The 11,694-nt window shown below is 46.2% G+C and overlaps 1 protein-coding gene across 2 annotated transcripts; it reads right to left on the bottom strand.

Moving 5' to 3' along the window:
• Positions 1-5,388: 5,388 nt before the first annotated feature.
• On the bottom strand, positions 5,389-10,830 carry yy1b (YY1 transcription factor b). Of its 2 annotated transcripts, none has more exons than XM_076044541.1 (5): positions 10,058-10,830; positions 8,770-8,932; positions 8,263-8,323; positions 7,728-7,886; positions 5,389-6,440 (listed from the first exon to the last, which is right to left on the bottom strand). In XM_076044541.1, the coding sequence occupies exons 1-5, from the start codon at positions 10,641-10,643 to the stop codon at positions 6,258-6,260; spliced, it is 1,152 nt and encodes a 383-aa protein (XP_075900656.1). In that variant the 5' UTR covers positions 10,644-10,830; the 3' UTR covers positions 5,389-6,257. The 2 variants fall into 2 exon arrangements, with proteins under 2 accessions (XP_075900656.1, XP_075900655.1); XM_076044540.1 differs by having other exon boundaries at positions 8,770-8,920; positions 10,058-10,777.
• Between the last annotated feature and the right edge of the window lie 864 nt (positions 10,831-11,694).

Genomic DNA, 11,694 nt, shown 5'->3' with positions numbered 1-11,694 from the left:
CGTCCCCCAACCCGCCCTCTCAATTTCTTTGACAGACAGGACCGGTGGGAAGAAGGAGGAGAAGGAGAAGAAGAAGACGGTGCACTCAAACACGGGAGGCTGAGAGTGATGAGAGGGAACCACAAATCTATATATAGGTGGAGGCAGAACCGACAGAGAAGGCGAGATGATGAGGAGGAGCAGAGGTGAGGCGGAGGGTTGAGAAGCCTCCGAACACTGAAAGCCAATTTACAGGCTGCTCCGCTCAATTTTCAGGGGGGGGGTGAAGGGCTTGAACAGATAGAGGTAGAAATAATAATAATAAAAAAATAGAGGCAGTCTTGACATTTAAAGCAATCAAAGAGCGACTTCATGGCGATAAAGAGGCGTGTGTGTGTGTGTGTGTGAAGTCCGAGAAAGCCTCATATGGATGCTGACACGGTGGAGCGTTGCACTCTAACGTCTGCAGCGGCACTCCTGGTATTCAGGGGGATAGCGTTGCTGTTGCTGCTGCTGCTGCTGCTTCCCTCTCCCTCTCCCTCTCTCTCTCTCTCTCTCGCTCCCCTCTGTTACCTTGGCAACATATTTTCTGCATGGAAATAGCATCTCTCACCATGCCCACTGCAGGAAAAAAGTGGGGAGGGAGGTTAAAAAAAAAGGAAGAGGAGACACTGCGAGAGGGTTTTGTCCAGAACAGATGAAAGTTCAGAGATTTACAAAATTTGCAACAAAAGAAAAAAAGGGGACAAGCGATTTCTGGCCGGAGGAGCTCAGCACGACGGCCGGTCTGAAATGCTGGTGGAGATCCCCCCCCCGCCTCCCCCGGGCCGTTAACCACCTCTCAGCGGGAGACAAATCTACATATTAGCCTGCAAAAGTGCTACAAACAGGCATCCTGTTAGATTGCTGCTAGTGTTTACAGCGTTCCACTGCCTTCTTAGGATTTATTTTGGATCTGTGAGCCTTTCTGAAGAGCACAGTTACCGCAGGCGGGGAGAAAGGGAGAGAGATTCTAGCAGTGGTGCCATTGTAACGGGGGAAAAAAGGTAGCGTTGGTGGTTGGGGGTGAGATGTGTAAGGATTTGCTGATTTACTCCTCCCGTTTCACAGATGAAAGGCCTTATGTGCAGCGACTCTCAGGATGTGGCTGTTTGAGGCCGCCCGGTACGCCTCGGAATGATGATAAAAAAAAAACAACCTGTGTTTGCTCTCAGCCGAGAGGAAGAGGAGAAGGAGAAAAAACAGAACCTAACGAAAGAGTGAGAGAGAGAGAGAGAGAACATCCAGGGCGACGAGATTGCGCGCTTGACGGCAGCGAGTGAGATCCAGGTAAACACGAGGCGCAGGATTTCTAATGGGAGGAAGACAAGTGGAAAAGGTTGGAGAAGAAAGAGAGAGAGGAAGAAAGGAAGCAAGACAGAAAGCAAAGAAAGAAAAGACCCCCACACACACAAATGTCTCGACTCCTGGGAGGGAGCGAGAGAGGAGCCGTAATGAAATAAGCATCTGAAAGAGAGCAGGTGTTTGAGGCTTGACAGACTTCGGCTGCATAACAAGTAGTCGCGTTTACTCCCCTCTGCCTTTTGTCAATCAAAAAACAAGCAGGCCTGTGAATAACTGCAGGGGAGAAGGGAGTCGGGTAAAAGGGGAAGGACATCCCCAAGTGGAATCAAGCCGGAATCAGATCCATTCAAATCCTGGAGTCTTTGACAGAGGGCGGACTAACACTTCACTCAGGGCAGAGTTGGTGTCAGGTGGAGGGGGGAAAAAGGGCCAGCGGTTGTGAATTTAAAGGGCCGGAGTGAAACGTTGACAGGGGTCGACTGGCACAACGGTCGGATTCACAGAGAAACGATATTTAGAGAAAGGCGCCAAATTTACAGGTCTTCAAAATTCAACAGAGGGGCCGCAGCTATTTTATGACTTTGTGACTATTAATATCATGTTGTGTTCAAGTTTGGTGGGCCGGATTGAAAAGCTTAACGGGCCACATGTGGCCCCCAGGTCATAGTTTGCCCATGCCTGCCTTATTGGTATGACAGGAAGCATGTCAGGAAAAAAGTAACATTGAATGTTAAACCAAATAGTCCTGACTTTCACCACAGAAGAAAGAAAAACTGCAGGGTGACACACGGACAACGTTTGGTTTCACAGTTGGCAACAATATCTCTCTTTTTTCACAAAGCATAAATGATGTAACACCCCCCCCTGTACAAATGAAAAGCAGCCTGACCTCACGGCCTGAATTGAATAATTGTGCAAAACAATAGGCGCTTGCATACAGATAAAATGCAAATGGCCGTGTAGGAACGAGACCATATCGCACCATCATGTTTCTGCAGCAGCAGATCTAAATCGAGGTTCAGTCATTTTATCGAGACATTGCGGATGGTATGAGAAATCAGGATCAACAGCAATCCAGCAGTTTGACTGGAATGCAGACACAGTAAACAAGAAGGGGTTTCATGGCTTGCAGCGTGTTTTCTTACTGTCTCACGCAGCAAACTCTCACTCACTGGGTCCTTTCCAACGGGGAAAATAAGAAAGATCAGATTTCAGGCGTGAATAGTTGGGTCACTTGTTTGTGTTTTTCCTCCACGGAGAGCAGCGGACGCCAGGAGCTCCAATTATTCTTTAAGGCACAACAGCTTGGTGAGACGGATCAGCTCCGTTGCTAATGAGAGGGCACCTGGATAAAGTCATTAGGGTTTAGTGCCAGAAGGGGGCAGTAATGGGAGGGGAGACAAGAGAAGGCCAGGATCAGGCCAAAGAGTTGGAGGATCATAGCAGGGACGCTGACGAGGCCAGCTGTGCCCTAATCCTGCTGGGTGAGCAGGGAAAAAAGAGAGGGCGCTGGTGTGGAGACTCAGATGTACGAAAGAGGATTAGGGCCACAAGAAGAGAAAAAAATATATATATATTTTTTTTTCAAGTTTCCATTTCGAGAATAAAGTCGGAATTTTGTGATCAAAGTCGAAATTCCAAGAATAAAGATGAAATTTCGTGAATAAAGGAAACTGGTGAAAGCGGAACGGAAGCCCACAAGTGTGCAGAGCCTTTCGACTTTATTCTCGATATCTCGACTGTATTCACAAAATTTCAAGTTTTATTCTCGAAATTTCCAATTCAAATAATGAAATTTTATTATTTCAAAATGTCACTGTTACTTTCGGAATTTCGACTTTAATCATGAAATCTCAACTTTAATCTAAAAATTTTGACTATTCTGTAAATTTCCACTTTAATCTTGAAATTTCCACTTTAATCTCACCTTTAGTCTCGAAATGTCGATTTCCAAAATTTCAACTTTATACTCGGAATGTCCACTTTAATCACAAAATTTTGACTTGAATTGCGAAAATTCAACTTTATTCATGAATAATTTCTTTACTCTCTCTCTCTTCTTGTGTCCCTAATCCTCTTCATTACAGATAAGTGGGGATGAGAAAAGAAGAGATTCTACTGAGCTGGCACGACTTTACCCAGAGCTAAACATGAACTGTCACCACAGCCTGTTCTTAATTTCTCCCCAAATGGGCGAAGATTAATCCATCAAATGACAAAATATGTTTATTTATAGTTCTGTATTCTACCTTTGTGCCTCATTCTTGACTTACCATCAAGCAACTGGGTGAATCTCTTTCTAAAGTGCAATATCCCTTGGAGAAAAGCCTCTCCAGTTGGTGTGGACAACCGAGACAAGCCTCTTGAATACATTTCTCTGCGCAAACTGACATGAAATCCACAGGGGGAATATTTACATACCATGGATCAACTATCTATAGCAAACAAACCGAGAAGGTTTTCTGAAAACAGGGCCTACGCGCACGACTCGCCAGCGGCGAGTGCGGCTTCCTGAATCCGGCACCGTCGTCGTGGGGTCGACAGGCTCTTCATTGAGGCAACAAAAAAAGGAAGTTATTATCATTCTATCTCTACGAACAAGGACGCTAAAACCAGACTGAATTTCTGTGAAAATTGTTGTTCAGAGGAATTAACACCTGCGCGGCACCTCGTCGTTCGGCGGAAGTGAAAATAGCACGGACTGAAATATCAGCAAAAGAATGAAACGACTCTGGCAGTGGATGAATGAACACGCTGCTGTGCCTCATGGCAACGACCTGTTCATCCGGACTTTGTTGGCTGCACTTTCGACAGGCTCGGTGCGAATCCTATTTTTAACCGCTCGGTTTACTTTGCATCATAATCTTTAAACGCCAAACATTTTCACGTTTCATTGTTTTTAGTTGGCGTTTAAAATCAGCAAGTAGAACGAGACGGACGCGTGATGGTTCCTGATGACAGAGGAATCATCGGGAGAGGAAATGTGCCCCTTAGTGACATGACAAACGGCTGATTCCCAGTAGCACTGGGCTGACTGTTCCAGAATTTTAATGCAATGCAATTAAACAACCATCCCTTTGACTTTGAGCAAGACAAAGTTGGACAACGTGGGAGACATGGCTTTCACCAATTTCCTCCCGGAAAGGCGTATTAACTTTCTGACTGATAGAAAAAATGTCAGCGTTTGCCAGAAACATTTGATGGTTCTCACATCAGTGCACGCCAAAGCCACCAACCTGCTGCAGATACGACCATTAGACGTGCAACTGAACACTGTCGTATTTCATTCTGCAGCACAGCCTCCCAATGTATTGCGTTCAAATTGCAGCAAAGTCTTTTTTTTTTTTGTCCCCGACGGCATCCAATTTCATCTAAGCGTGAGATCATTCATTAACGATGTTTTCCAGCAATGTTGTGCGTCACCAGGCTGTCGGTGAACAATTTACTTTTCTTTTACTTGCTGTGCTTTTTGCAATGAGTGTGCCAAAACACACATATCAGGAAATCGGCCTCTTTGTCACCACAAGGAATGTCAACAATTAATCGATCCATTAATTGTCGATTAAGAATTTCATCAATTAAATTAAATATCTCCATGGGCCCGTCAATGCTGAAGTCCAAAACCTTTTCTGCGTACGCGCTGGGTGAGCACCTCCATTGAAATGAATGGGCCGCCATCTCGACCTCTGGGGGCCTGGTCTGTCCCAGAGCAGCTGTGGCTACACACGTAGCTCACCACCACCAGTGTGAATGTGGTGTGAATGAATAACGGCTTCGATGTGAAGCGCTACATAAATCCAATCCATCATTGTTATTATTACAAGTCGGCCGAGAAGAAGCGCTAATCCTCGCAGAATGATCCACTCGGTGGAAGCTGCCCTCAGGGTTGGAATGAGACAATTTCTTTTTATTGATGGTGGGCAGTTGAGATACATGGTTGTAAATACCAACATAAAGAAGTTAATGGTTCACATCTGTACAGTACATTCTAACAAAGAAAGGTGATGGTCTTGCGGCCACTTCGACGTCACGCGTTCGGGGTTTTTTTTTTTTTGGGGGGGGGGGGGCCGAGACGCGCCGTGAGCAGGTTAATATGAACTCATTGGTCTGTGAAAAGACAATTCATAGAAAATGTAGAGCAACTCATGACTAAAAGGTTTAAATCGGTTAACACTTTAAATCACACCTCTAGCTAGGTCTACGTAATTTCAGTACAGCCATACAATACAAGTATACACGGTTATTGTGTGGTTAGAGAGAGAGCGAGAGAGAAAGAGAGAGAGAGAGAGAAGAGGAAAAAAAAAAACAACCAAAGCGTGTAGAAATGCAAACTTTTCATACGTGTGGAACCAATCACGCAAAGGCTGAGGCTATTTATTTTCGTGTCGGGAGTCGGGATCTCGAAATGCAAGTGAGGAGGATGAGGAGGAGGGTGGGGGGAGTGGAAAACATAGCCTGAGTCAAGTGTACAATATGCACACTCGGGGGGTGGGAGGGGAAATAAAAAGCTACATGAGAAAATAAAAGCCCTAACAGATCGCTGCTTCTCACCTCACTCTGGTAAAAATAAGTCTCTGGCGTTCGTCCTCCGGGTTCCGTCTTTGCAGCGGCCGAGCCGAGGGAGGGGGGGAGGGGGGAACCGTGTCGACCGAGGGCTTCTGGGAAAATCAGTCACTGTGTCCCTCGTCCGCCGTGGCGCCAGCGGGAGGAAGAAAGGGATGCAGGAAAGCGAGCCGTTTTGTTTTTTCAGTGTTTATGCCTTACTCTGACAACTTCCTGTTTTCGTACACTTCCGAAAGTCTTTTTTTTTTTCTTTCAGAATTCCATCTTCTGAAGAGGTTTTTCGCCGCGACGCCCTCCGAACTTCAGTCGTCTCCGCGGGCGTGGCTCGCCGCTGCCGCGCAGAAGGGCTCCCCCCCACCCGCCCCTCGTCCTCATTGGTTGTTTTTGGCTTTGGCGTGTGTGAGGATGTGAGACTTGAGGTTGGTGGACTGCGCAAACTTCTTGTTGCAGCCGTCGAAGGGGCAGACGTAGGGCCGGTCGCCGGTGTGGATCCGCACATGCGTGCGCAGGTTAAAGTCCAAGGAGAAGCGCTTCCCGCAGCCCTCGAAGGTACACTGGAGGTGGAGGAGGAGGAGGTTGATGAGGAGTCAGCCGGTGGAGGTACAAAATCTGTCCGGCCTACCAGATCTGTCCGGGGTTCCCGATTTCCGCCGATTTCAATGAGGGGGCAAACTGTTATTGGCTAAGTGGTGTTGTAAGACTACGAGATCTGTCCAGAGGGCCCGGCGACTGCTGACAACGTCGCATACGGCAACTCTATTAGGACAAACTACATCGTGGTTGAAAGAACCAACCAACGATAGATATGACAATATGATTATATACAGATAGATATAACTATCACTATACTACACTAGCACTACATACAGGACCTGCTTTATTATGTTTCCATCCATGCAAATATCAGCATCAAACTTTAGCTTGAAAATGATTTCATGAATATGAATAAATATGAGTGATTGTCTCTTTGGATGAGCTTTGCTTCTTCCATCATTAAAAACAGATAAAAGAGAAAGAAAGACAAGCTCAGCTTGTTATCTACCCATGGAGTTAACAGTTAGTGTCCAAAAGCTCAAACAACACTGTGGATTTTAAAGTGAGTGGTGGGTCCAACTGCTGCTGGGCGAAAGATCTGCAGCCGTTATTCTGGTTTATACCCCCCCACTATCTGTCACACGTAGCAAAGAAGAACGATGGCTCGCTAACGATCGCTATCACAAACCTCTGAAGAAATGATGCTGACGAACCAACTAATTAACGATAATTACAGTCGTTGGCAACTAATTCTCGCCGTTAATTTACGCCAGCGAATTGTGTCTCCGCCGGTTGTTTACGCAGCGAGCAAGTTTTTAATGGCCTTCTCTGTTTATTGTAAGAGGTGCAGACCGACAGAATAGAATCCAATCAATCAAATTGCTGTAAAGACTGAGGCTGCAATGACGACACAAGGACCAACTCTTTTTTGAGAGATGAGGAGTTTTCACAAGTGGATGCTTCTAACTAGGGATGCTAACAATTAATCGATTAAGAATTTAATCGACAAAATGAATTAGTTGAAATCAATTTAACATTTTTTTTTACACAGTCAAATGTGATTAGAAGTAAGAGGAAAAATGTTTAGGGTGTTTTTACTGTTCTCTATTGTAACATTATTTAAAGAGTAAAATAAAGCGTTCCTTAAACATTTTTCACTGTGAAATGTAGGTTCTCGGGAAAAAAATGTCGCTTATCAATTAATTGATCAATAAGGTCAATCAACTAACGATTAATGAATTAATCGCTAATTTGCATCCCTACTTCAAACGATTTCATTTCGGATGTGTGGTGAGTGTGAGTCTGACCTGAAAGGGTTTCTCCCCCGTGTGAACGAGCTGGTGACGTTTGAGTTTGGAGCTCTCCACAAACGCCTTGCCGCACTCGGCGCAGACGTGCACGCGCGGGCCGTGGGTGTGGAGGTGCTTCCTCATGGCTGAGTTATCCCTGAACATCTTTGTGCAGCCCTGAGGGTGACAGGGTGCATGAGAAAGTGAGACGGTGAGAGTAACAGCACACGCGAGGAGACGCACGGGGCGACTCCTACAATGTAAATACAAATCTCATCCACTTAATCAGACCCAAGGACATGTCCGGTTTCTCCTAGCCGTTCCCGATGAGGCCACAGACTGCGAGCAGCCTCACCTTTTTCTCACCGACAGGCTGCTCCTTGTGCAAACACAAGTCTCCACGTTAAGCTGCTGCACCAGTATTTCACAGCCACTTATTTTCTTTTTTTGGCTTCAAGATAACCTTCACTTGAAGCCGAAAATATCAAACTCTAAGCTCTCAACTGCAGATGCAAACCCATTTCTCAGAGTGCAAGAATCCCATCACGCTCACCTTATGGGGGCAGGCTATCGTCCGGGGAGCGTCGTCTTCTTTGACTTTCCTGGGCTTCATTCTAGTGACAGGAGAGAAAAACAAAGAGTATTGAAATACTTCATATGCACAAAACAAACTGGCAAGTTGCTCGCTCCTTCTACAGTGTCTAATGGGTCAGTTAATCAGTAACTAGAATCAGCTGAAGTCTGTTACAGTACAAACATCCTCACAATAACATGCAGAAATTCAGTGTACTTGGCCCATTTTTTCAGCAGCTGTATTCGTTTCTTTCATCCCATAACAAATATTTCCACTACCATTTACATTCCAGTTGATAATAATATAACAGAATGAACAAACTCATTAAAATTGATTAAACACACAAGCATTGTACACCTTGCTGGGTGCCTGTGTCGCTAAATCTTTAAGTATGATTCAGTGCTTTTCCCCTGAATAGTTTACTGATTTGTTGTCTTCTTGTTTTCAAACGTGTATTTTTCCCTTGCCACACAGGCAAGCACATACCTGGCAAACTCAGCCAGCTGTTTGGGGTCTGAGAGGTCGATCCCTGGGATGCCACCAGGGGGCAGCTTCTTCCCCGTCATGTACTCTGAGTAATCCGGAGGGGAGTTCTCCCCGACGATCTGTTCCTCCACCACCGATTCATGGTCGATGTCTTTATTGTCATCTAGAAACACATTGCAGAAACTGAACCGATAACATACTGATTTGTCCGAAGCCGAAGCTCTGAAGGAATGCAGACGCAGATGGCTGCACCTTTGGGTCATAAATAGCAAACACTGCAGCACTGCATGATTTATATTACGTTAATTGTAAATATAGTTCATTAAATAGTTGATATTAATCGGATTCATAAAAATGGGATGGAATAAAACAACAAACTAGAAAAAAAACACACAGGAAATATCTAAATCCGACATTAAGTACATTTGTTTTAAAGTCTTTTTTATGTAATCAAAACCAGCAAATAACAACATACGATTTCCCTTGATAAACCTAGTAATCGATGAGTATCATTTGGATTGTTCTTGAAACCAACCAGCAGAGGGCAGTGCACTAAACAATTACTCACCCTGGACAGTTACAGTGTATCTATCTACTACTTTTTATTTTCATATGAAGATAAATATTTTCTGAATAAATAAAAAATAAAAGAAATATTCGTATTCTTTAACCGCAATTTTAAATTAAAATAGCGAAGGCCGTGTAGCTAACAATACAGTGGATTCTAACGAGCTAACCTACCACAGACGCGGAGCTCCTTGGTGAACGCCGCCACCGACGGCAGCACCGCCAAGTGCCGGACAGTGAAACGCAGCTAAAACCACATCCAAGTCAATATTCCTCATCTTTAAAGGCTCGCACGCCTTCCACGAACCTTCGGCGGCATGCGAGCAAAACCCGAACCTCAACATTCGCCACAATTCCGCGGCCTACACCACGAGCCGAGCCTAGACGCTTCTCTCGGAACGTTTCCCCAGCACCGCCGCCATCTCTGCCTCACCGAGACCATCGCCATTTTTTCGGGGCCGCCGCCATACTTACTCGTCTCGGGGAATATGGCGGCGCCCATCAAGCTCTAAAAGATGGCCTCCCTTCAAAACATAAACATTTTGCCGTGCTACGGCGGCGGTTTGCATCGAAAGCTCACGTCAGAGAGTCGCTATTCGCAGCGGCACGACGGACGACTCCGGGAAGTAGCCTGGTGCAGCAGGACAACGCCCAGGCGACGAGGCCTCATGTAACTGCTAACAACAGCTCACACACACACACACACACCGTCGTTACTTACCCGAAGCCCACATTGTAACAGAAAATTCCCCCTCCAGTGTCTTTATTTGCACTTGCTTCTGCTCCCATTTTCTCCCGCCGGCCTCGGCGCCGCTTAAATAGCTCTTTTTCCCCGCTTTCTTGCCACCGGTCCCGCCTCCCCGCTTCACCCGACCCACCGAGCTCTTGCCGGCCACAGTCACCAGAGTCTGTTCGATGTATTCATCCTCCACCCCGGGAGCAGGTACGGGGATGAGGATCTGGTCCTCGAAGCCGCTGCCGCCGTCCGTGTGTAGGTCCGAGTCATCCCCGCCGACCACCTCCTCCCGGGTCTGGACGAGAATCACCTCCTGGTGGTGGTGGATGGAGCTCGGGTCGTCCGTGACCAGCGGCTGCAGCGCGATCATGGGCTGCCCGTCTTCGTCGTCTTCGTCCTCGTCGTCGTCTTCATCGTCGTCGTCGTCGTCTTCATCGTCGTCCCCGCCGACCACCGTGGTCTCGATGGTCTCCACCGGTATCGTTTCCACCTCTATCTCGTGAAGCTCCACGATCTCGGCCGGCATCTCCGAGCCGTCTGTCTCGATGTACAGAGTGTCTCCCGATGCCATGTTAAATCCCTCCAGCTTGCCTCTCTCATTCACGCCGTGTTTTGCTCCTGTTTGGCCCCCCACGAACGGCGCGCGTACACACACAAACACACACAGAAACACACACCCCCAGCTCTGCTCCTCTGTCTGTCTGTCTGCTGCCGCTGCTGCTGCTGCTCGCCCTCTTCCTCGATAACAACTCTCCCAAGTCCGTCCCACGCCACTTCTCGTCGCCACTATGCTCCCTGGCCACGAAACATCGCGAGATCTTAGTCAAACCCCAGCGAATGCTGTCGGAGGCGGTGATTCCATGGGAGTTTCCAAAACCCGTTTGTTTACACGGTGTATGGACACAAATATGTACAAATGCACTAGTATTTCTAGATAAATACATTATACGCACGTTATGTACAAGTCAATATTCCAAAATGCGTTTGAAATCGTTTTTAAGGAGTAGAAATTGATACTCATGCTCCACTAAACCATTTTTGTTTGACGTCAATGGGCATTATTTCAGAATGATTGACTTATGTGGTCATCTCATTTATGTGGAATTTAGATAACTACCTTGTTCAGACTTTCAGGATTTTTTTAATTTTTTTTTTTTTAGGTGAGCACACAGTAGCAGATACAATTGTTTAGCCCAGTGGTTCTTAAACTTTCTCTGTCACGTCCCACCTTGGAGGAAGAAGTTTTTTCATTTGGGGCTTCTGGGGATCCCGATGAGCCTGCAAGTGGTCCCATGTCTCTAGGACAAAGTTGACTTTTGACCCCATAGACTTGCATGGCATTAGGGTTAGCGATAAGGCTGGAATTAGGGTTAGGGTTTCAGGGTTCTTCATGGGCTAGAAGCCCCAAATTTGACGTGGCTATGTCTTGAGGGATCCCGATGAACCTGCAAGTGGCCTCACGTCTCTAGGACAAAGGGTGTTTTTTTTTTGGGACCCCATAGACTTGCATGGCATTTAGCCCCAGATCATCCTTGGATTGTATTTGCAATTATTAAATTGCATTTCTTTTTTTTAAAATCATTTATCTAACAGTTGTAGTAGATTCATCGTGAAAATGTATG

Source organism: Nelusetta ayraudi, unplaced genomic scaffold, assembly GCF_046127955.1.
Source record: "Nelusetta ayraudi isolate G7.1 ecotype Tasmania unplaced genomic scaffold, CSIRO-AGI_Nayr_v1 ptg000082l, whole genome shotgun sequence".
In the NCBI taxonomy this organism is placed as follows: Eukaryota; Metazoa; Chordata; class Actinopteri; order Tetraodontiformes; family Monacanthidae; genus Nelusetta; species Nelusetta ayraudi.
Note: the sequence above shows the minus strand (reverse complement) of the source record. Positions and strands in the feature narration are given on the sequence as shown.